General features: G+C 43.1%; 3 protein-coding genes across 8 annotated transcripts in view; 1 reads left to right on the top strand and 2 right to left on the bottom strand.

Moving 5' to 3' along the window:
- Positions 1–925, bottom strand: part of LOC121340976 (prolylcarboxypeptidase) — a 28,121-nt gene extending 27,196 nt beyond the window's left edge. Inside the window, exon 1 of the mRNA XM_041414094.1 lies at positions 694–925. Coding sequence (XP_041270028.1) covers positions 694–819 — 126 coding nt within the window. The 5' untranslated portion in view covers positions 820–925. The remainder of the gene's footprint in view (positions 1–693) is intronic.
- Positions 926–1,243: 318 nt separating this feature from the next.
- Positions 1,244–10,339, top strand: DDIAS (DNA damage induced apoptosis suppressor). 3 transcript variants are annotated; one of them, XM_041414171.1, is made up of 7 exons: positions 1,244–1,347; positions 1,444–1,542; positions 3,574–3,702; positions 4,443–4,604; positions 5,684–5,801; positions 7,551–8,219; positions 8,810–8,952. In XM_041414171.1, exons 3-7 carry the CDS (start codon positions 3,590–3,592, stop codon positions 8,816–8,818), a joined length of 1,071 nt encoding a protein of 356 aa, XP_041270105.1. In that variant the 5' UTR covers positions 1,244–1,347; positions 1,444–1,542; positions 3,574–3,589; the 3' UTR covers positions 8,819–8,952. The 3 variants fall into 3 exon arrangements, with proteins under 3 accessions (XP_041270105.1, XP_041270103.1, XP_041270104.1); XM_041414169.1 differs by having other exon boundaries at positions 7,551–10,339; XM_041414170.1 differs by having other exon boundaries at positions 1,251–1,347; positions 1,444–1,498; positions 7,551–10,339.
- A 4,141-nt stretch (positions 10,340–14,480) lies between these two features.
- RAB30 (RAB30, member RAS oncogene family) overlaps positions 14,481–24,327 on the bottom strand; it is a 48,354-nt gene continuing 38,507 nt past the window's right edge. For all 4 annotated transcript variants that reach the window (XM_041414135.1, XM_041414137.1, XM_041414136.1 and 1 more), the window contains exon 5: positions 14,481–23,023. In XM_041414135.1, coding sequence (XP_041270069.1) covers positions 22,773–23,023 — 251 coding nt within the window. In that variant the 3' untranslated portion in view covers positions 14,481–22,772. The remainder of the gene's footprint in view (positions 23,024–24,327) is intronic.

The following is a 24,327-nucleotide window of genomic DNA, read 5'->3' as shown; positions in this document are numbered from 1 at the left end:
GGAGGCCTCCCCTTTGGCAGTAGCTGTACTTTGTCCATGAAATGTATCTCAAAGAGCTGTTCCCAACCTTGGTTCCCAGGAAGAACCAAGATAGGAGAGGGGCCTTGTACCCCCTGGGGCAGGGAGCTCTGGAATTTGTTTTGTCTTTTTGCCTAGGGAAAGGCCTTGGAAAATTACTGAGAAAACCAGCCATTAATGCAACAGGCTACAGAGCCACAAGTACATGTGTGAAGAATATGGAGAACGTATAAAAGAAAAAAAAGGTAAAAACTAAACGGACAAACATCCAGGGGAAAGTGTCCCTGCCCATGGCTGGTGGGAAGGGGGAATTAGTCAGACCTTTAGGGTCCCTTCCAACCCAAACCATTCTGTGATTAAAGGAACAAAATAAATCCCGAGGCAGCTGCTGCTGGCGAGTACGATGTGCGGAGCGCAGCCCCTCGCGCTGACACGGGCGCGGCGTGTGCGGGAATACGAGACACAAGGGAGCAGAGCCCCCGACACTCCATCACCTGCACCTCACCGGAATTCCCGCGGCTTGGAACGCTTTACCAAAGAGAACTGGCATTCAGTGCTTTTTTTTAAAGCCTGCGAATAGTCGCGTCCCGCCTGCGGCTCGAGGGAGGCTGGTGACAGGGGAAGGCACCCCCGAGCTCCCCAGGGAAACTCCCTCCCCTCACAACCGGCTCCAACCTGCTGGCTCAGGTAGCGCGTCAGGTAGCGGCCGACAGGCAGCGAGGCGCTCCGGCGGCGGCGGAGCGGGGCGGGCAGGGCGCCGGCCGCGCCGAGGAGCGGCAGGAGCAGGAGGAGCCGCAGCATCGCCGCGGGCGGCAGGACCAGCAGGAGCGGGAAGAGCAGCAGGAGAAGAAGCGGGAGAGGGCTCGGCCCGCCGCTTTATACGGGCCCGGCTGCTCCGCCCGGGGCTGCCCCGCGCGGCCCCAGGGGAGCGGTGGGGCCCTGGGGGCGGGGCCAACCTACACGTGCGGGGGCGGGCCCTAACCAGTGGCGCCTTCCGATTGGCTGCCGGCCGGCAGTTATCTCGCGCGGGCCTTCGCGATTGGCTGAGGCGGCTTCCATAGGTGTTTCGGCCGCGCGGCCTCCCGCTGGGGGGCAGCGATTGGCTGCCCGAAGCACGTGACCCGCCCGTCTCACCGCGCCGACATTCTCGCTTTGTGATTGGGCGAGAGGGGCCGCTCTCCCCACGGATTGCGACGCGATTGGTTGAGCGCCGCCTCGTCCCGCTCCCGTGGCGGCCCTCAGCAGCTGCGCTTCCGCCCTTCCGCTCTGCCCTCAGAGGCTGCGATCGCCCGGCGGCCGGGCCCGCGCTGCCTTCCCGGCCTGGCCCGGGTGAGTCGAACCGGACCAGCCGCTGGCTGTCGGCCTGGGGAGGCTCAGGGTTGCAAACAGGAGCGAGGTGTGTTAACGTGCTTTGGTTTTCCTTAGGGAGAGAGCGAGGCAGCGGGATCAGCAGAGGGCAGCAGGAGCCGCGCCGCGGAAGGCAAGAGCAGCGGGAGGGCTCTGATTGCCCGGCCGGGCGCTGAGGTTTGCGTGGTTTGGTTTGTTACAAAAAGCTCAAGTAAAACAGAGCTGTTCGTGCCGACCTCTTTCAGTCTGCCTCCCGGTAGTGAGTTCGGTATTTCTTCCAAAGGGAAATAGAGGTGGAGATCCTGAGTCTGTTTGCTCTTGACAGAACCTGTGTGAGCACTTCCACGCTGTGCTTTATCTCCCGTATTTCAGTTTATTACTTGCAGTGTTCTATCTTTTCTGGGGTGTGCGTGGTTTTTTGGGTTTTGTTTTTTTTGTGTTTTGTTTTGTTGTGTATTTTTTAATGTTTCAGAAAAGTGTAGGTAACAAGAACTACATAAACTTTTGTTTCTGGAATTCTGAGTTGAAAACAGGTGGGAATGAAGCACGTGCTAGTTTCTCCAAGCTCACCTTTTTGGGCGATAAAAAAAAAATCAGACTTAACTTTATTACTCCTTTTCTATATATTGATGTATTTTCCATGTACTTTTTACGGTTATCTTGGGCTAAAACAAAAGCTTTGTTACTAAAACATTATAGTTCCCTTTTGGTAAGAGTTGAAGGCATGCACCAAAGAGTTGAAGGCATGCACCGTTCAATATACTGAGTCAAATTAGTTTCTATTAGTATGTATGTTCTGAAGAAATGGTTTTTTTCTTATTTTCTTTGGTCCCCTGTTACAGCTTTTCCCTTTCCCTACCTTCATTTTCCAGATGTAGGGAATACTGGGATTCAACTGGGTTTTTTTTTTTTTTTTTTTTTTTTTTTTTTTTTTTGTCTGAACTACTCAGACACAATGAGTTTAGTCACTCACATTTTTTTAGTACTCAGTGTTACAGAACTTGTTTTTACCAGGATATGCTGAGAAAGGTGTTCCAAAGGGCAAAGGAACAGCCTGTAAGTTTAGCTTTCTGGTGGCAAAATATGAACAAAACATTGTTGTTGATTATAGAATGTGGGATTTTTTTTTTAACCTGTAAAAGCCATACTTGAGTCTCCTCTATCTCTTTGGTCTTTTGCCTCTCAGAGAGAGTTTTGGGATGAAGGTGTGGAATTCCCATCCTATTCTGCAGTTTATATCAAAGAGAGATTTGTATTTAGCTACAGCTGTGATAAAAGAGCTTTTGCACATGCGGACTTTTAAGGAGTTGTTTGATTGAGCTGTAGAGAATATTTTGGCCATTTGAGTTGGAACTCTGTGCTTTGTTATTGGCTGAGGCTCCAAGTGACTTGGTCTAGTGGAAGGTGTCCCTGCCCATTGCATTGGGGCTGGAACTAGGTGATGTTTAAGGTCCCTTCCAACCCAAGCCATTCCAGGATTCTGTGATTGCTGTCTACACTTTTTTAACATCTGCTAAAAAAAAAAAAAAAAAAAAAGTTGTCTATCTAAAATAGTGGAAGTTTCCTAAAACTTGTTGTTTTGGGCAGTATAGTATAATAAAGCCAAAATAAATCTGCAGGAAATAATACTGAATAAAAATAAACTCATTCCTATTTGTTTAAATGTTTATTTCATCATTTATTTGTCAAATTTGTGCAGCCTCTGTTGACCAGGAGCTGCCCTTTTAGCTCAAAGAGCATGATATAGGAGCAAACATTGTTGCTGTTGTGAGCCTTTTTCAGGATTTTCTGAGTAACCTCTCCAAGTCATTGGTGTTGAAACATTTGTAGACCTACAAGTGCAGAATCATTTCAGTTTTTAACCCCATGTTGTGACTTCACTCTAAATTAAGGAAAATAATTAGAAAGCTGTTTCCTGCAGTGCTGTGCCCAAGGATAGTTCTGATAAAGATCCCTAAATGCAAGTGAGAATTTGCATGATCTGTGTGCAGTGGTGTGCAAATGCCATGAACAGTTCCTTCATATTGCATAACTTTATCCTTTTTTCTTATTATTTTTTAAGAGCTAATTAATAGAATTTCTGTTTTCAAAGAGAGATCATCATGTCCAGAAGGCTGCTGTTCAAAATGTTAAAATAACCCGACTGAAAGCAGTTAATATTAACACCTCATGAGAACTCTTCTAACTGTTTCAACTTATTCGTTTCAGGTGATGCTGTGAGCACATGAATAGTGTGCAGGGACTCTTGGCTGCCTCTGTAATTTCCATCCAGAATTCCTGCTTTGTCTATCCTGCCTGTCAAAACTGCTTTTCTAGGCTGATACTGAATTCCAGGAGGTATGTCCTGTTTTGGGGATCATGCCATTAACTTGGGGATGTCTGTTAGCTGAACACTAAACAAAGTGGTGAAAATCCAGCCCCTCCAGATCAAACCCTGATTTTATTTTTTTTCATCTCATTCTGCATCTGCAGTGCACCTGGTAGTCCTGTGTGACTCTTCACTGAGCGCATGTCCAGAAAGGGATGAGCTTTCTTTTTTAATTGCAGTGGTGGGTGAAATCTCTAACACACAGAAGAACAGTAAATCAATGAATGTCAGCGCTAAATGGAAGGAGCTGACTTTGTAAAACAAAGATATGTTTCAAATGCTGAAGTACAAAATAACAGTGCTGTTTCCTGATTATTTTTTAAACCTAGGTATTTATACTCAAGCTGCAGGAGGAAAAATCCCAAACAAGAATGAAATGTGAGAAAAATGAGTGCAGGAAATTCAAATTGCACCCCAGCAATCTCTCAAAACCCACTGTCCCTTCAATTTCACAACAGGCTAGCATTTAATAAATCAGTGAAAGAAACCAGAGGCATTCTGTCATAATACATACATCTTGCTCTGAGCCTTTGGTAAGATTAATGCCTCAAGGAGTAAAGAATAAGGAAAAAAATCTTACTGTTTTTAATGGAATATTTGATACATTGTAGGAGTAATATTTACAGCTGCAGATAAATTCTTACCTCAGCAGTGATGAACAGAAGTTCATCTATTCAATCTTTTTTATCCTTCTACTGTCTTTTGTCAGGTTCAACTGTCTAAAATGTGGCTGCACAGGTGAAGCTAAAGATGCAAGCTACAGATATAGATTGTCCCTAAAGATTGCTGACACTAATGATTTGTTTGACATCACTGTTTTTGGAAGTTGCTTAGATCCATTCTTTGGGGTCACCGCAGAGAATCTGCAGAGGTAAGGAATAGATTGTCTGACCATATAGCTGCTGCTATTTATTCAGCCTAAAAAAAGCTGCAATGAGCCTAGATGGTGGGAAGATGAGTGGGAAGTAACTGCTGAAGTGCTCCCTTCCAGCATTTCCTTGGTACCCATCACCTTAACAAAGTGTGGAAGTTTGTTTCTTCCTGAAATCTTGATGTTTTGAGATGCATTACTTCTAGGTAGTAGAAGAAGTCCTCCACTTGTCAATTGAAGGCTGCTACTACCTGTTAAGTGAGCCTCACTGCTTGATTGGTTTGGCTTCTTCCTTGTGTCCTTTCTCCTTTTTTTGAGATGATTGAATTTTCTTTGTTTAAGTAAGTTAGCTTTTCTAGATAGAGCCTCTGGGTTTTCTTTTCTAACAGTTTGAATGCACCTTGTGTCTATTTGGCAGTATGACCAAATTTTCCTGAAGAAAGAGGGGATTTCTAAGAAAGTCTGTTAGTCCTCAGAGCATGACCACCCACATTATAGGCTTCAGATTTTCTAAAATGTGGAACTGCCAGGATGGGATATTCAGATAGATTCCCTGCTTCTTTATCTAGTCTGTTACTTTCCCAATACCTTGGCTCAAAGATTAATTGTTTGTAATGGCATATTAGCAGCATTAATGACATGCTCGTGACAGGCATTCTGCCCTACACTGCTGTACTGCTGTCGGCTGTGAAAAGCAGTTCTTTCCATGTCTTACATGGATACTACCATGCTGTAAAGGCTGGGCAGGAAGGATGTGTAAGGAATAGCAGCATCTTGACCAGCATTGTACAGTCACTGTGTTGGCAGAAAAATCACAACCACGGGGGGAACACCTGAAAGTTGTGTGTGTATTAAACTTGTTCACAGTGGTTGTTTTGCTTACTTTATCTCACTGACAAGTTAGGTGAACTAAAGAATTCATAGGTTCATGGTTTTCCTGTTTTCATTGTGAGTTTAGTTGAAGCTAGCACAAAATCTTTTCCTTAACATGTGTTCTCATTAACACTATACTACAGCTAAAATGCTGTGTAAGGCTTCTTCCTCTGTTGGTCCAATACGTCCATGTGGTTTTATTCTAGGTATATTCAAGATTTGAATCAGCTGTCAGAAGAAACAAACACAGAGTCAACTACAAGAGCATTGGTTCAAGCAGTGGAAACCTGTTTCATTGGAAAAAGGTTTATATTTGGAGTGAAGGTAACTTTTAATCCACGTTATGGCCTTTTAGTGAGCTTCTGTAGCCAGTTAGGGGCATAGACTGAGTTATCAAAGCTTCATGTACAGCTTCTTTTGGGAATTTGAGAAAGTGTAAGGCTAGGACATGAGAAGGACTCTGCTTCTTTTCCCCAAAACTCCTGTGGTTTTTTGGTTTTTTTTTGAATGAGACATCTAAAAATCATATTGAATGGCAGTAGTCAGCTTAACAGCTTGTCAGGGTGCTTTTTGGAGAGCCTGAGCAATGCCAGCTCCTGTGCATATCAGTAACAGCTTGGAGCCTGTAAAAAAACCATGTACGGTTGGAGCAAGAAACAGACTCTCTCTCCAAGCACTGCCCTACCTTTCCCATGCCATGTATTCTCCTTTCCAGTCTAAAATGTAAGGACAAGCACATCCCCTTGTAGCATTTTAATATTTCTGGATTTAAGAGCATTTTCAAAATGTTATTAAAGTACAGCTGTTCAACATCTGCACTGGTGGCTCTTTGAAGTGTTTAACACACTTTGAAATATTAGTTCTTAGCAATATTTCTATAGAAACAGTCTTCAAAGTTCTCTTCAAGTGGTGCTTATGTGAGTCATTCATATTATGAAATCTGCGAACTAAATCCTATCTGGCAGGTGTTTTGCCTCTCCCACAGGTTGTATCTGAACTGAGATTTTTCCTGATGTAAATGGAAGCTGGAGAACTTCTTGGATTAACTTTACTTACCTGCAACCCTTGACCAGGTCTCTGGGCCTGATGCCTTCACAAATATAACTAATCCTCGATATGACCAGCCTTGTGGCTGCTCCTGCACACACAAGAGCTGAACACACATTCAAAGACTTTGCTCAGCCCTTGGCTGTAGACATTTCTAGTTGTGTTCAGCTGTGTATATGTCCTGGATAATACTCAGAGTCAGCATAACACACTTTTGAAGACTTACCTAGGAGGGTGTTGCCCTTGGCTAACAGCTTTCAGCCTTAAACCTTGCACAGACTCAGGGAGGAGGAGGGTTGTTGGAGATAACTATATCTGCTTTTTGGCCTCTGTGGCTTTGCCAGACCTTGAGGGGTAGATGAGAAAGGGTTTATCCACTTCTTAAAATATGAGCTAATTCACTCTCTGTTTAATGTCATTTTTCACCTGTAATTTCAGTGTAGAGAGAAGCAGGTTTTATAAAGAATTGCAATTGAAGCTCCTTTGCAACACTGCTCTCTGAAAAAAATCAGAGCAGATAAATGTCCTAGCTTATTTCCCTTTCACGGATGTAGTGCACAGAAGGTACCACGCTGGCTTTGGCAGCTGAGCTGCCAAGTCAAGTGTCTGGTACCAGAGTGCTTTGTTTCAAGTGCTGCCCAGTGACTCCTGCATAAAAGCAAAGCACTGGCCTTAGGCTGCCAGCCATTCACACTTGAACTGCACTAGAGGAGGCCCGGAAGCATTCAGTGCCCTAAATGGAGGAATAAATTTTCTGTGAAGTCCTTTCTCAGAGTTCTTGGTTGTTTTTCCAGCTCCAAAACTTGTAATTGCAACAAGCAAAGAACCTCTCACTGTGATGCCCTTTACAGCCCTTGCCAGGGTTTATTTCCCAGGGAGGGTCTTGTGTGACAGGCTGTTTTGTATTCTCTCCCCTGCAGATCCTGACAAAAAGGGAGATCTAAATTTACTCCTGACTTAAAAAGCATGTCTTAATATATATTTTTTTAAGATGATTGGTTTGTTGTTTTCTTTCCCCCCACCCAGGTTTGTGCAAGGGAAGATGGAGGGCATTCTGCTGCCAGCAGCACCTTGCAGAAGTGTTCCAGAATTAACAGAAGTACAAAAAACCTTGTGGCGTGCCAGATCTTCCCGCCAAATGCTGCTGTTACTGGCTTCACTGTTATCAGCTACTTAGATCGTCTCCTGCAGTCGGCAAAATTCAGGAGCTGTAAGGACAGCTCATATTTACCTGATGCGTCATCAGCTCCCATAGATGAACCTCTCAGTGAGCTCAGCAGCTTGTCTAGCCTGAGCAGGAGCTCCTGTTTTGTTCAGTCTAATGGCAGGGAAAGTTTTTTAGGGTGCTGGCAGCAATCCTTAAGTCTGACTTCATCTGTTGCTTGGGTAACAGCGGAAGACTTTCCCACTCTGGAAGTGGGAAAACTGGTGAGTGAACAGCATGAACAAGAGGAGAAGCCTGTCTCTGCAGAATTGGGCAGTGTAAGCCTCAACAATCAAACTCTGTGGGACTCACAGTTTCTGATCTCTTCTGTGAAGGAAGGGGATAAAGAGCAGGATAAGGAATCGAGTTCACAGCTTAGTTGTACTGATGGTATCCCTGCAACTGATAAACTGGAGAGAGTTTCCTCTTCAAACACCAAATGTTCACATGGAAGCAGTTCCAAGTTGTTACAACATCCCTTGGAATCTGAGGTAAAAAACAATTACCCAAAAACTAATAATAGAGATTATTGTTACGCAGAAAAATCCCACAATGTCTTTGTTTGCAAGAGAGATGTCTCAGCTCCTAATCAAGTAAACGTAGCTGGAGTGTCTCAGAGGGACTCTATGCTTTGGGAAGAACTCCCATTCTCAGAAAGCCTAAATGAATTGTTAGCTAGAATAGAGGATGGCAGGAGTGTTGTAACATCACCCAACCTTGATGCAGGCAAACTTGTCCATCTTGATAGTAGCAAGTTGGGTGTAAGACTTAACAAATCATATTCCAGGCAAGCTGTAGGTGATTTGCCTGCAGCCAGTGTCTCAGGGAGGCTCTTGCCACCAGCAGGGATTGACAGGTGGGAGACCACAGTCTTTGCTTGTTTTCAGTCAAATGCAAACCCTCCAAGTGATGTCTCACAATATGAGTCTTCCCCTAGTGATTTATCTTCAACCCTCACAGAAGGTGATGAAGATAAATCATCCTCGCCAGTTACACCAGAGCCTTCTGTTTCTCAAAGCAGATGTGTGCAGTCCAAAGAAGCAAATAATGACCCTGCAAATTCATCTTGGTCTTTTATTAGGCTGCATGAAGAAACCTCCTGTTCAAAAACGAGCAAGACAGCCACCTGTGTGCATCCTGCATGTGAAAGCTGTTTAGCTTCTTGTGAAAATAAAGAAAATTATTCTACACCAAGCCAAAAAACAGATCTTACCCTCACAGGGGCCCAGGTCACTGATCCACCAACTCCCAACAAATCAAGAAGTATCTGTGAAAGAGAATTAAAACCATTGACAGAACTGTCAGATAATGCCTTCAGAAGTGTTAGTAGGAAAGAGCTCCAGTGGAACATCTTCCCTGAAGGCAGATACAATGCTTCTGCTGATCTCTTTGATGCAAGTGTAAGAGATGTGGCAAAACCTGTGGAATTCTTAAATAAATCATGTAGGTCTTTAATACAGGAAGATAGTTTGACAGAGAAGGTCACAGCTGAATCAGTGCTTTCTCCTGGAGATGTTCCTTGTAACAGTTCAAAACTGAGCTCATCCCTGCCCGGGTCCCCTCATGCTTTTAGCAAGCACAGCACACCTGTAACTTACTCCTTTTGGGATTCAGAATGCAGTTCAGTTTGTGCTCAGGACTTCGTTCCTTATTCACAGTCAACTCCTATGACAAAACCTCTGCAGAAACTATGGCCTGTTGGGGAAAGAAGCTCTTTTATCACCCTCTTCACCCCTAAAAATCCCACTAAAATCCATTCCAAATGCAAGCGATCCAGGTCTTCCTTTCAGAACACTCTGCTGCAGCAGCTTACCGGCAAGTTAGTGAAACGTGAGAGACCAAGGAACAGGAAAGACAAAGAAAGTGGTAGCTCTGCTTCCCAGAAGTTCCTGAGCAGGAAACTGCCTGCCAGCTTGGAGGAGTGGATCCCTTCATCTTCAAGCAAAGGGTTGAAACCAACTGCATCTTTAAATTTAAAAGCAGTTAGCTGGGCTGCTGACTTGGAATCCACCTGTGGGCACGCTGGCAGGAACCCTATTTCTGAAAGCAGGAAGAACAGTGAAAATTACGAATATCTCATCCAAAATGAGAGATTAAGCCCTGGGGATAGAGCCAAGATTCTAACAACTCCTTTATCTGCAAGTGTCACCAAGTCCTTGTTTTTAAGTGATCCTGTCCTGAAAACTTGTTCCGCTTCAGAAGGTGAGAATCACCTCTCAGGTGGAAATTATTCAGGGGTTGTGTTGGAAAGGCCAACTGTCTGGTCCCCTGAGCTGTTCTTCCAAGCACAGACCCCTTTTACCAAGAAGCCAAAATACTAGGAAAGATGCATTTCTATGCTGTGTTCTTTTTAATTTTTTTAAACTTTTGGGAAGGATCTGGTGGAAGAAAAGAGCTATTTAAAAGTTAAATTGTTTATACACCTGGCAGCATAGTCTTGCAAAGAGGAGTTAGGTTTATTTTCAGACCTTTGTACCACAGAGATGAGGGAAATTAGAATTTGCAGTTACTATATTTTCTTGAAAATTAATTAGGATGTGCAATAAACACCTTTGTAAATGTGTGAGTATTGAATAGATCTCTCTTCATAAAGTACAAGTAGGTGAAGTGTTTTAATGTTCACTGCTGTCTTTACATCACAAGAGTGTCGCCCTGATTTTGTAAGACTTTGTTAAGCCTTCTGATGTTTACATTCTTTCAACAAACTTTCTCACACACAGTTCTGTAAATAACCTATGTTTTGCATCCTTTCATGGAGGTGGAGAGAATTGATGGACCCTTGGTCTGTCCAGTGGCAATGGAGAGGTGTCACTGTCACCCTCCAATCCACTGTCACCTTTGAAAAACTATAAATGTTGAAGTCAGAAAATACAGGTTCTTCTTTTTTTTTGTTCCCCTCGAGAGCAGCAGTGTCTGTGTCATCATTTCGTGCCTTATCACAACACAAGAGCAGCACTGGAATCCATGTCCACTCCAGATTCTTGCCTGTTGACTCTTGGGAGAAGGGCCAAGTTTTCAAGGAAGATTTGATGGTGCCTTTTATCTGAGCCCATGGGCATCCTGTGACAGCCTTGAGTTGGGTGGAGGGAGCCATCCTGAGAGCTTGGTGCAGCTCCCAGTTTTCCTACAGGCTTTTTCAGGTTAAAGATTGCTAGTGGCAGGTTCCTAACAGTGTCTTCCCTCTCCATGTTTTAAGGTCTTCTGTATCCCAAATCCAAGCCAGCTGCATTTAGGATCACTGAACAGAGAAATCTTAGATTTGCTGCTTGTAAGCTTGTACATCAGGTCCTGCAGAAAGATGTGGGAATCTGATGGCACAGGATCTGAGCAGCCTGAAAATGCTGACATTTTGTTGTGAGTGAGTGTTTTAAGGTCCTACTGTGGCCTCAGGGGATGCACCACACTTGTAGAACCAGAAACAGACCTAAAAGTAACTTCTGCACCTTCTAATCAAATGCTTTTCCCTTTGAGAGATGGGAGAGAGAAAGGTCTTTGGAATCAAACAAGCTTCTCCTGTGGCTGAGCAGGATATAAATGAGGTACAGCCTCTCCTGCCAAGGGTGCAGATGTGCTGGGCTGTAGGATGACCCAAGAAAAAGTTACACATGGTTATGCAGCAGGTCTGCACAGGTAAATTCCTTCTACAAAGAAGCTTTTTCAAGTCAGCATTGGTTGGTTTGGTTATTTTTTTTCTCTCCTTATTTACAGTTAAAATCTAGGCATAGATTCAAAGACTTGCCTGGTGTTGAAAGGACACGGAGCACAGCTCTGGAGATCACTGAAAGACCTTATCTCTTCTTGCTGTCCCCAGCAAGAATCTCAAGCACACCACAAAAGTTCCTCTGGTATTTAAGGATCCTGAAACAGCAGATGGCAGTAGAAAGAGGCACAAGATTTCTTCTGACAGGTCCAAGCCTAGAGCTCTGCAGTCCCTGAACCCTAGACATAAACAGAAGAAAAAGGAACATCTTGTACAGCAAAGAGAGAGACAGAAAAAAAGCAGAATTAGACATCACAATTTTAAACAATGTTTAATTGACAAGCTGATGATGTTTTTAAACTGACAGAGGGGAAATTTAGGTTAGACACCTAGAAAAAGTTCTTCACCATGAGGGTGGTGAGGCGCTGGTAGAGGTTGCCCAGAGAAGCTGTGGATGCCCCATCCCTGAAAACCTTCAAGGCCAGGTTGGATGGGGCTCTGAGCAAGCTGGTGGAGTGGAAGGGGTCCCTGCCCATGGCAGGGGGATTGGAACAAGATCTTTGAAGTCCCTTCCAACCCAAAACCATTCTGTGGTTCTGTGACCAAGGTAACCTGTGACTGGAGTTGCTTGCTAAGTGTGGTGCCAGTGACAGCAGAACAGGGCAGAGCTCTGCTGTAAAGGACACAGAGCTCCCTGTGCAAGGTCTCCTGGCACAGCCAGAAGTTTGCAAGAGCTTTGCAAGCTGCTGCTGAGTTGTCCAGCTGAGATTTAGCCCAGCAAATCAGGGCACCAAAACCACACCAGGGCTGCTTTAGTCAGGGTAGGGCAGGGCTCCAGGATGTGGCCAAGTGAAAATGCCTGGACTCATGCCTGCATTTACCAAGTGCTGTGCCTATTGGAAGTATTTTATGTATTGCAAATAAAATCCTACTTGATGAACCCTTGGGGCAAGTGGAAAAGGAGGAAGAAATGTTGCCTGCCTGGAAATTATAAATCTGCATGGATAGCTTATGTAGAAGAAATGAAGTGAAAGACAGCATTACTCATATCCAAATCACTGAGCATAGGGAAGACAATACAGAAAAAGGTTTTAAGGCATCATAAGGCTTGAAACCGGTTTTTTCTACTACAGCACATAATGGGGTACTGCAGTTATCACTGGCTCTTTAAGCACTCCCTTGTGATGAACTGGATAGATACCCACTCTATCACCAGGAGTTAGAGCTGATCCAAGTGAGACACCAGAGACTTGATGCAGCTGGCTATGAAACACTGCTGGGGCTTCTACATCATATACCTGACAGCATCTTGACATTAAATGTTTGGTCCAGCATGAGTGATTTTTTTTTCAGCAGACAATTCATTCACATACTAGGGTAAGTGATAGCTTTGGTGCAGGCTGATGTGATTATAATTATAAGCTTGTGCAAAAAGACTAAAGCTCATCATGTTTAATTTTGAGGGTAGTAAAACTCCTGAAAATGCACACTGGGTTTGTGATTGATTCCCTATGCATAGAAATCCATAAATCAAGACTGGATTTTAAATTAGGCAGGACTGTCTGTGCCATACTGTTGAAATTAAAGCAGGGCACTCAGATCTCCTGTGCTTTGTGCAAGAGGACTGCACACAGAGTGAGAGCAAAAAGTATTGTTGTGTGACAGGCCCCTGTCAGCAAGATGACATCTTCTGGGCAGAGCTCCCCACATGCTCGGTAGGGAGACTTTGACCATGAGAGGATGTTAGAGAGGCACAAAAAGCTCTCTTACTTTCACTCCTGTAGTCAGTCAGCCCTGCATGTCTTCCCCTGGGCAACTTGTTCCCTTTTTGCAGGAAGCTTTTGTGTGCTCCCGTTCCTTTCACCCTTAGCAAAGCCTGGCACAGGCTGTACCCTTGCTGCTACACCTGCTGAACATGAAGAAGGTTGCACATCCCACTGGTTACATGCTCCTTGGAAGGAAGAGCTGCCACTCTTTACATACCCCTTACCTTTCCCCAGGAAGAGTTTGGTATGTTTTCTCCAGCCTTCACTCCCAAAAGCAATTTTTGCTCCCAACATTCCAGCCCTCCTCTCCTTCAGTAAATATTCACATCCCAAGAGGTCTGAGCATCTGAAGGATGTTTCCTTCCCCTCGTACCTACCTAGAAGCATACAGGGACTTTTTCCCATCCAAATGCCTCTCTGTTCTCTCACTGACTCAAATTGCCAGCTTCCTGGGGAAGGAAGAGCAGATGGTCCAGCCCTCATGTCAGACATTTACCAAGGAAGGAGCTTCAAGGTCATTGGAAGAGGCAATAAAAGACACATGGTGTCTTCAAGCTTCACAGCTCGTTTCTCAGTCTAAGTGTTAGCAGGAGTCATCTTTGATGTGGGGCAGAGCACAGGGGAGGAAACTTCAGCCCCAGAAGTCAGAGCACAAACTTTATGTATTTACCAAAAGAAAAAAGACTTAAAATGGGATATCTTGTCCAAGAGGATTCTAGGCCTTGAGGAAGGCAGGTCACTGGGGAACTCCAGGGGAGTTCAATGAGAATGAAAACAGCAAGTTGAAGGCTGAACAGAGGAATGGCATTAAAAAAACAAAAAACGACTAGGTCAAAGAATAAAAGACAACCAAAGCATCCAACCATCATCCAACATTTATCCTACACAAATCCAGCATTCTCGCATGAACAAGAGTTTAACCTGCCACAGGTTTGCAAGGTCAGTGGGTGGATGGTGCCTCTGTCGAAGGCCACCCTCTAGTGCCTGATGCTGGCATTCCTTTGGCATTTCAAATCTCTATAATTTCTCCTAATTTGAGTATTTTTTTTTCTCTTCTACTGCAGAGGGACCTTGTTCCCATGGGCAGCAGCTCCACATCTGCTCTTCTTGTGAGGTCTCAGTGCTGCAAGAGCCTCAGTATGCTCAGCCCAAGCAGAAAATCCTCAGTAGTCATTCATTTGCTGGTCTAATGTCAAATCACGTCAATTGAATGCTTTGTACTTAAGACAACTTTGCTTTGCAGTCCAAATCAAAAACCAAACAAATCCAACACTTTAGACACCAAGTGGAAAGGATTAAACATTTATTTACATACACATACACATGTAAGCAATTTCTAAGTATAAAAATGACATTACAAATAAACGTGAAGCATCATACATTCATCATCCTGGTCATCCAAAACACATTCCTTTCTCAAGCCCACTGTGCCACACATGACCACGAGAACTTAAAGAAGAGACAAGCCAAATGCTTCTGACAGTGAATGATTCACAGTTTGGTGATTTGCTAACACCTATACCCTCCCCAATGACAGCACTACCCCACCAACGAGATCAATTGTCTGACCAGCTGTAGTGCATTTTCTCCACTGAAATGGTTGTGCTTGATCAACAAAAACTACATCCTCTCCTCATCCTTCTGGCCAAATGTTTAGGAATGAGGGGTCTTGCTAAAATTCTGTACATTGTGCTGAATTCACAATTGTTGGGGAAAAGACAGCAGACCTTTGTGGGAAAAACTCCAACACAGAAAATTCCTTTAATGCTGTGACTTCCCTGGCATGGAAATCACAAACAAAATGTTGCTGTTAGTGCTTAAGCAGATTTTTAAACTACAAGTATATTTTACACCATCAACTATAGTTGATGGTGTAAAATATACTTTGTTCATGCTATAAAAGAAATTACATGTTTCAATGTTGATTTGATAGTAATCAAAGCTGAGGGTAATTCAGGTTTTCTCCTGAGGAAATGAAGATGCCTTTGTAGCATCTCTAAAAATTATCATAGCTTTCAGGAAAGAGGAAATGTTTTAGATTCAAAAGTCTAAAGGTAATGCAGAGCATGACAAACTTGTCAGTTAGATAACATTACAAAGGGAAACAAGCCAGTAAACATAAAATTAAAATGCCTACTCAAAGTATTAATGAATTCAAATGAGAACGGGGTGAGTCTTTCTGTATAGATCAAAAGCAGTTTGAAAAAAATCTCATGATCTGCAAATTCACAGAACAGCCAAATATGTGCAGCAGAACAGAGTGAAATGGAAATAAAAGAGCAGAAAGAGCCTTGTCCCATATTGACAGCTGAGTGACTACAGCTGCTCCAATCTCAGAGTTTGGGGTTTTTTTTCCCTTTTGTAAACAGCTGTAGAGAATAAAATGGATGTGACATATCTGCAGTGCATCTTATTATGCTAAAAACTATGGCATATTTTAAACTACTTCCCTAATATTCAGAGATATACTTGTCACTCCCAATCAGCATAGTAACAAGCACTGGGCTTGCTCCATACTCTCATTAGAGGGCCTTTTCTCCACTGAAATGTTTGCTTCAGAAGTTAGTTTTTCCTCCTTCAGTGCTGGCTGTGTGTGGGGATGAGTGGTAACCCTTTCTTCCCAACAGCCTGTAAGAGCTGAGGCAATGGCAGTGCCTGAAATCATAGCAGCTCTCCTCATCATAGACCAAGTATTTTATTCCCCCTCTATTAAAATGTAAAACTGGCATTCCCTCTCCTCTGCTTGCCCTTCTGTAAAGACTCAGCTGCTGGGACACTGCAGGACACTGCATTCACTAAATCTCAGTGGCAATGATGCAACCCCAGCCCTCAGACATTCACAGCACCCCCTCCCCAGTGACAGCTCCTCCTCCACACCACCCCAAGTCTCACTGGATGGAGAGCAGCACCCACCTACTCACTAGAGAGCAACTCATTTGCACCAAACCCCCATAAATTCTGAGTGTCTGAATCTCTTTTACTGGCCCTGTAAGAAGAGAATTATTCCTTACAGGGTGTCCTGGCTGGAAGGGGCTTGTTGAATTATTAACTTTATATCCATAGTGAGAAGCTCGAGGTGGCACAGAAAATGAGTCTCTGCTGCTTTTCTTTCTAACTAAAGCAGGAGTAAGATCTAGTGTTTCATGCAATCAGATCATCCCTCCACAGTGCTTGAGGCATGAGCAGTAATTAGAGAAGAGCAGATTCATTGATGAGGGGTACTAGAGGAATCAAGCGTTGAGAAGTGCCGAGCTTTGCATTCGTGTGACACCAGACACTCCAGAGCCCTCGACTGCTGCCCATGAAAGTATAAGAATACTTTTTAACATCCCCTCTGCCCCAGGGAACCATGCACAGCTAAAACCATGACTGACACAGGTTTTGGCCAAGTAATTTTTTGCCTGAGGACCAGGCCTTCAGAAAATGCTCAGCAGGGACACCACCACTGTGTATGCACGAGTGTGCATGTCCTTGAGAATGTTATCCTAAGATAAGCATAAGTGGAAAAAGCAAAGGTGCAAATGTAAAACTGGCATCTGTTTTTGAGCAATGCTGTAGCACAAACCAGACCTAAAATTATCTTCTGAGCTTACTGGAAAAGGATAACTTGTTCAAAAAAATGTGGTCACATCCAACAAGTTCTAATTGCAAATTATTAATGGGAAAACAGACAATCTCTGCATGTTCTAAACCCAGCTCCTGTTCATCCAGACAGATAAGGTGAGCTGTTGATCCTGGCTCTGCTCTTAAAACCAGTCTCATTTGTCACTGACAACATTTACAGCCTAAATTACACTCATTGCCACCTCATTTTCTGCCCTGTCTGGGTTATCTTCCCCCAGTTATCCCACTGACTGTATTTGAAAGAGCAAGCTTTAGACATGAGGCATTTTTTTTCTGGATATGTGGCTCCTACTGGGAAAGAAACACACACCTGTAACTCACATGGCACAGCTTTTACTTCTGGTTTAAGTTACAGCTCGTTCACATGAGGGGAAAGGTTGTGATGGCATCTCTGAGTGACAAGAGCTGGTGATCTATCCCAGCTGGATATGGTTCAGTACAGCAAAGGCAACTTTGGGTCAGGTGAGTGAGGTGGTGATTAGAAGCGCAAGTCAGAGCAAGGCAGCTGCTGCTTTGGGAGCTCTGCATCATGGTCAGCACGATTATCCTGCTGTCTGCTTTCCCAGCCAAGACAAATCCTTAACTGAGGCAGATGTGAGGTCAGTAACATTTATGGTACATTTAGCTACAGCTCAAGTGGATGATTGCATTTCAAAGACATCACCAGTTCCAGTTGAGGCTGCTCTGCTTAGGATGCACTGCATGCTTATAAGAAATCAAGCTATTGTTTCCTCACCATTCATCATCATAAGACAAGACTCTCCTTCCAAATTACAATCCTTGAACAGCAGCTACAACAATTATTACCCACAGCAACAAGAGGATAGAACTGATGCAAGGAAAAAGGGTGATGTCAAACCCGAAATTTGTTGAGATTACAAAGTTTATAAAAAGAGGAAGAAAAGATGTCGATTTAATAGGGTTTTCACTACTAGAATTGATTAGAGTATTTCCTTTGGCTCCAGAGGGTTTTCTGTTGAGCCATTATGTACAGAGACATTTAAAAAAGGATGGAGAATTTCCATACTTGATCACTGGGAATTCACAAAATATCCTCTAGAAATACCTTTTTCTAACTGAATCAACTCAGAAAAGGACTTTGTTAGTAGAGTTGGTAGGAGCCAATCACATAAGGATATCTGGTGCTTTGACACTAAAAGTAGAGCAATGCAGGAGTTCAGACTAAATTTCAAAGCAAACCTTTATCAAAGCCCAGAGCAATCAAAATTAAATCTATAGATGCAATTTTAAAAGAGGATGGGATGGAGAAATGAGCACATGGAACCATCTCTTTACTTGCATTTTCTACTCCATAGAATCATTGCAGAAATGGCTGTAGCATTCGTTTCTGCCCCACAGCTGGAAGAGGGTTTCTGTGACAGCGTCTCCAGCCATATCTGACCCCAATGGCACCACAGCTTCCCAAAGGGCAGCATATCCTACATGTTTGCTCAGCCTGTTTCAATAGCTGGAGAATTTCACCTATTTTCCGATCGAATTCAGTCTCCGACTGCAGGAATCATGCCAGCTTAACATTTCAGACTGATTTACAGACAGTCCTTCATACTGAAAAGAGAAGACAAGTGGAAAAGCAGCTGAACAAACAGCAGTCCTTAGGGATAACAAACAAGGCAAAACCCAGTGGATTTGGCTCTAATTGCATCCCTTGTCAGCAAAAGCTCTGGAAAGCCTGTTGTCCCACGTGTGTGCACCCACCGTGCTTCTGCATCACTAACTTCGACTTTCCCTCCTTTCAAATCACTGTCTCCTGTGTCAGCCCCAGCCTGCTGCCGGCATTACTGAGGCTGAAGGAATTCGATAGCCATTAACTGCTCAACCTAGACTAGCAGGAGCCAACTGCTACCAACACAGCCATCTCCAAAACAACACAAACAGCACCAGCAGGCTGACAGATTTTAGGGGCTGTTTCATGTGTTCTACAGCAAAGAACAAAGTATTTTGCATGCTAATTTGTCATGTGTGGTTTTCATTAAATAATGATCACAGAGCCATTTAGCATTCAGCACAAACATGTATCTGACTGCATGCTCAAACAGCTTACCTGGAGGGCAAATCAAGACTTCAGGGTTCGAGGAAGGAAGAGGCACCCAGCATACCGTTTCTTTACAGAGCTCATAATTTCACTTTGTTCATCTTATTTCTTTGACCTGAAGGACTGGGTTGTTTTTTTTTTTTTAATTTAGGTTTTTTGTCCCCTAGCATTTTCATGGGGGAATGCAAATATGGACAGAAGGGAATCATGGCTTGTCTCAGCAAACTCTGTGTCAACACACAATGCAAAACTTCACAGCAAGTACTTCATACCCAGCAATCTGAAGCACTGAATGTTTGGTGGTTTACTCAAGATCAGCCTGACTGAATCAGTGGCTCCACTAGAAATCAGAGTTAGACCATCCAGTTTTTAGAGATGCTTCTATTAATCTCTGCTAACAGGCTTGCTAGATTAAGCAAACAGCTGTTGATCATCCAGTATTGGCTTTTGCTTTGACACAATCATTGTGCTAAAAATGTCACAAAAGGGTCTCATTACAGGACTACTACAAAAATTAACATTCAGCCAGAAATAAGATTACTCCATGGCTGTGAATATATCATCCTCAAAACACATTAAAATCCAGCAACCACACTAAAAGCTTGGCTCTTCTCATAGTAGAGAACACTCCCAGTCGAATTTGGCCCCATTATATCAATTCTGCATGGGTTTTGGATACTTTATCCAGCAAGCATCACAAGGCTTTTACTGACAGTTCTCTCAAAAATCTAGCATGGTGTTTCGTTGGAGAGCTGATTATCACATAATTGGGATTTTTTCTTTTTCAAGACTCTGCAGTTGATAAAGTTCCTCTTCCAGTTGGGAAGCCTTCAGCAGCGGATCAGACTGCAGAAGATAAGCCCTCAGTGCTACAAGGAAAGTTTGGCTGTATCCACTACAGAGATATTCAGAGATGTACAAAAGTAACTCCAGGAAAGGAGTTACTACAATAAAACACCACTTCTTCAACAAGAGGTGTGTTTGCAAACAGCAGAAAGAGAGCTGAGTCTCAAACTACAGCTTTGGTTTATGACCGTGTAAAAAGTGTTGCACATACCACCATTGCTTCCTTTCAACTTTTTAAGTCTACACAGAAAAAAAGCTGAAAGGATTCAGTTCAAATTTGACTGGAGAAGTCAGGTCATTTACTTGAACATCAGCCCAACCACAGCACTCCACCCCACCACAAAAGCACATCACTGTCTGGAGATGGAGTCCTTACACAAAGGTTCACTAGCAATAAAAAGAACCAATGTTTTGAGGTTGCTGGTAGGCAGCTTGTCTCCAAAATAGTCACCTACAGATTAGGAAAGCACTGGGAAAAGATTTAGGCTTCTAGAAATCACAAAGTATATATCCAAGAAAATAAAGTTAGCAGTTTCTGCTATTTGACTAGCTCAGTTTGTTCAGTCATGTTCCAGCTCCAGAAGCGATGCAAGGAGCACTTTAAAATGCATTTACAGTGCTACTTGGCAGGGATGAAGAGTACCTGCCCAGCTTTGATCTTTTTGGAAACCAGGCTAAGTAAGCCATGGGTGTTTTATTGGGCAGTCTCCTTCCTTGATTAAGCTGATCGAAGAGCCCTGCCCTATTTGCTATCAATTATACGCTGACAGGTCCAGCTTCAGGGATTAAGACTGACTACAAATTAAATACACATGGTATTGATTTTTAACTTGAGTGTTACCTGCCACAGAACACCCTGAGCCCAGCTCTACAGAACTACCTAAGAGCTGTGCAGAATCAGCTGTCTTGGAGTGGGGTCTCTTCACAAGCTCAAATGAAGCTGCATTTGGTGATTTGGGGAATGCTCAAGAAAAAAGACACTGCTCTTCAGCACAGATCACATGGTCCAGTACAGCAGGAGCCACCAAGTCCCACACATTTCCAAATCCTCCGGATTACAACATTAGCAGAGGCTGAAATGGACCAGAGCAGAGCAGCAGATGACGTGTCCCCCAACACCTCACACTTACAGAAGCTCTTTGCTAAATGTTACCTAAATGACAAACAAGCTTCATACCACAACTTCCACATCTTTGTTTTACCACTAGTCATAAAAATTACCTAAAAATTGGAAGAAAATATTAAAAATGGCCATATGACAAACCAATTCCCCCTCTCTCTGACACAGTCAACTTCCTGCTACATATCAAAGGCACAACATGATACAGCCAAAAAAAAAAATCTTTTCAGGAAACAAAAAAATCATTTCAAAATGCCTCTTTTTCTTAATTGCTATTTTTTTCAATAAGTACTTACTGGCAGCTTTTTATGTCAATACAAAACCTCTGTTATAATCTTCAGTAAAAGCCAAGTAATATTAAATTGATTAACTCTAAATTGCAGCATATCACAGCCATGTAATCGCCAGGAGAGATTTATCCAGATTAGCTAAACTGAACTCAAACTTCTAAATATAATAGTTTATGTGCACATTCACTATCTTCTGATTTCGCTTCCATGCCAACGTGTAAATTTGCAATGCATTGCATGGCACTAGAGGTGGAGTAACATCACAAACTCCAGGGTGATTTCACTTCAGAGCTTCTGTAGGAAGAAGTTGCCTAAACAGCTACAGGTACCAGAGTTTGGGACTAAGGGTGCAAAGCATCAGGTAAATAAAACTACTCTACAGCCCTGAACCTAAAAGCTGCCCTAGCAGAGAAACTGGATACCAAGAAGAGACCTTCAAGAGCACCTCTGACAGCAGTTCCACAAAGTGAGAGCTGGATGGAGCAGCATGGAAGGACACCACTTGCAACCCATTGTTACTTCCAGTTACCATCAAACAAACCCTCTACAAATCTGTACTCCTGCCTTCCAACAAGAGCTGTACCTACAGGCTTTGTTTTCCAGCTGCACACACTGCAGACTGTCAGTTCAGACTCTGCTTCCTTTGAACCCTTGTACGCCATCCATGCACGCGCGAGACTTTGGTCACGTCTGGTGCACTTGCGCCAAGTCCACCAATCATCTTTCCCAAGGCTAACTTTTTACATCAGGACATGACTAATTAGAGGAGGAATGGTTAATTTATTTATTTATTTTTATTTCTGGAAAGTCTTTTCATCCTTTGTTGGATACCAAAGAAGCACACAGTCCTTTCCCACTATGTTCAGGCCTAGAAAAAGAGGTAATGAGATTTTATTTTTATGAACAGTGCTTATTAGTGTTTTTTTCCTAACCAGTCTAGGTTACACATTCAGAAGACAGTAATGTGGTAAGACTACATTTGGCCTATGGAATATTTGCTGAACTGCTAGCACCAAAGGGAGTGACTGAGCCGTATCCATGTCTTCTTCAATCTTGAAAATACTGCTATATGTAACTTTTTTGTTTATTCCACGTTCAAGAAAGTGCCTGTAGATGAGAGACATAACACTATTTCAAACACCAGAGTCCTCCATGAAGACGCAGACGTTATGTACACATCCTACGAGCTTGCTCGCTGACAGCCCAGAAGATTGCCAGAGCAGTCCCAAGTCAGTGTTCATTGTTGTGTTTTTTCTTACTTTGTTTTACCTTTAAAAGGATCAAACACATTGTTCTGTAAGAGACATTTTGATCTCTTCAGTATCTTCAAGGAAGGCTGGTCTACTCTCCCACAGAAGGAAACAAAACAGCTCATGTTCTGCATTACACGAAGCACTTGTGCAACTCTTCCTTTCCTGACCTGCTCCACAGACTGCAAGAAAAATGAAATTTAAACCCTGTTGTATTCTGCTACATTGCCATGCAGCTGGAACCATCAGCCTGCCATGCTTCCAGGACTGTAACCTGACTCTGAGTAAGCCAGATGGGTCTGATTGGCAGGAACTCCTTCAAGTAGATAAATCCCAGCATAGAAAAAAAAAATCCACTTGGCCCATGGCAGAAGGGGCAACCACATGCCATCTCTTTAATTAAAATTACAGCAAGTCAAGTAGCTGATACTTTTCCCCTCGCCTGGTAAGGGGGATGAGACATTGTTCACAAGGGTGTTCTGTCGTGCCTCGCTGATCAACCGGCAGGCCAAGTCCAGGAAGAGTTTTTCCACATTATCCGATTCTTTTGCCGATGTTTCCAGATAGTACATGTCCTGTGCTTCAGAAAACTCTGCAGCTCTTTGCTGGGAGACTTCCCTCTTATCAGCTAAATCAATCTTATTACCTGCATTGATAAAATATTTTAGAAAAAAAGTTAACTTCAAAACCAAGAGAAACCGAGGTCTATAAAGGATAAATAAAAGTTTGGTTTGATATATGTATGGACAGTGGTTTGGATATGTAACTCCTAGTGCTTGCTCTCCCCTCCAAATAATGGATTCCCTGAAACACCCAAGTCCATTTAATATCAGCCCATGTAATGAAATATGCCCTGTAAGCATCCAAGCCAGTATGCCTTAATTTAGCACCAGTGCATCTGTTTGCTGCATTATCAACCAACATTAAAGGATTTCCACGCTAACATCTATTGAAAATTCTCCTGTGCTTGCTCTGAGGAGCACTTAAAATGTCAATTATAGCATATGAGACACTAAATGTGATATTCATCATGTTGTTACAAGCTTTTTAAAAAGCCTGGCATGGAAGGAAGGTTCCCTATTTCAATATTCCAGTATAGGATTTGGCTGTGAAGGCTGGAAGAGGGATGGGCTTCCAAGGCACTTGCAGAGTGAGGTGGGGTCAGAAACCAACCCTTTGGTTCAGAGAGATCTGGCAGAGAGTTGATCAAAGCCTCAAGCCAGCATCTGATATGATTATACACTATTGCTGGCCACTTAACTTCAAACATGATGTTTCTGCCATAAATTAATCTTAAAACGAAAGTAACAGACCAGGACCTGCAATAACAGGCTGCTCAGTCCACAGACTCAGCAGGTTCAGGAGGAAACCTCTCCTGGCCCCCTCCTAACAGCAATTATGTGAGAGCTCATGGGATGAGGAGGTGGAGTTTCCACCAGCAAGCCCTCTCTCATTGCCTTCCCCTCCGAGATCTCCTTTCCCAATAAAGCAGTGTCTTGGACCACTACCTGCACTGAAGTTACCCCTCTAAACAGATTATTACTCAACATAAGTGGGTAATTTATGGGTATCACCATCTTCAAAGGGTGTGTTATGACTAAAATATGATTTATATGCTGTGCTGTAGATGCCATCAATTAACTTAATGTTCACTGAGAAAAATTAATGTACATTTGTTAGTCATTTATTAATCATTTCTGCACCATTTGTACCCAGGCGATACTCACGGAGTATGAGTTTCTTGTATGGAAACTCCATAAACCCCATAGCTCACTTGAAATAGCACTGGGGCATGTTAAACTCAAAAGATTTTTTTTTCCCCTTTAAAATACACTTTTAGACACCTTTTACAATGACCTAGATTTTTTTCATTTAAATAGCAAACTATTAAAGGTGACACTGCAGCATGAAACCTCTTAGCTTTCCCCAAGTTATTTTTCCACTGTTCTT

Source organism: Onychostruthus taczanowskii, unplaced genomic scaffold (genome assembly GCF_017590055.1).
Source record: "Onychostruthus taczanowskii isolate IOZ18803 unplaced genomic scaffold, ASM1759005v1 scaffold44, whole genome shotgun sequence".
NCBI classification, from domain to species: Eukaryota; Metazoa; Chordata; class Aves; order Passeriformes; family Passeridae; genus Onychostruthus; species Onychostruthus taczanowskii.
This window is presented reverse-complemented; position numbering and strand designations above follow the sequence as displayed.

What these genes read in the sequence shown, in the direction of transcription:
- DDIAS (XM_041414169.1), top strand. Translation starts at nt 3,590, where the DNA reads ATGAATAGTGTGCAGGGACTCTTGGCTGCCTCTGTAATTTCCATCCAG. An exon ending in ACCGCAGAGAATCTGCAGAG is followed by an intron (nt 4,605 to 5,683) that starts GTAAGGAATAGA and finishes GTTTTATTCTAG; the next exon opens with GTATATTCAAGATTTGAATC. An exon ending in GGTTTATATTTGGAGTGAAG is followed by an intron (nt 5,802 to 7,550) that starts GTAACTTTTAAT and finishes CCCCCCACCCAG; the next exon opens with GTTTGTGCAAGGGAAGATGG.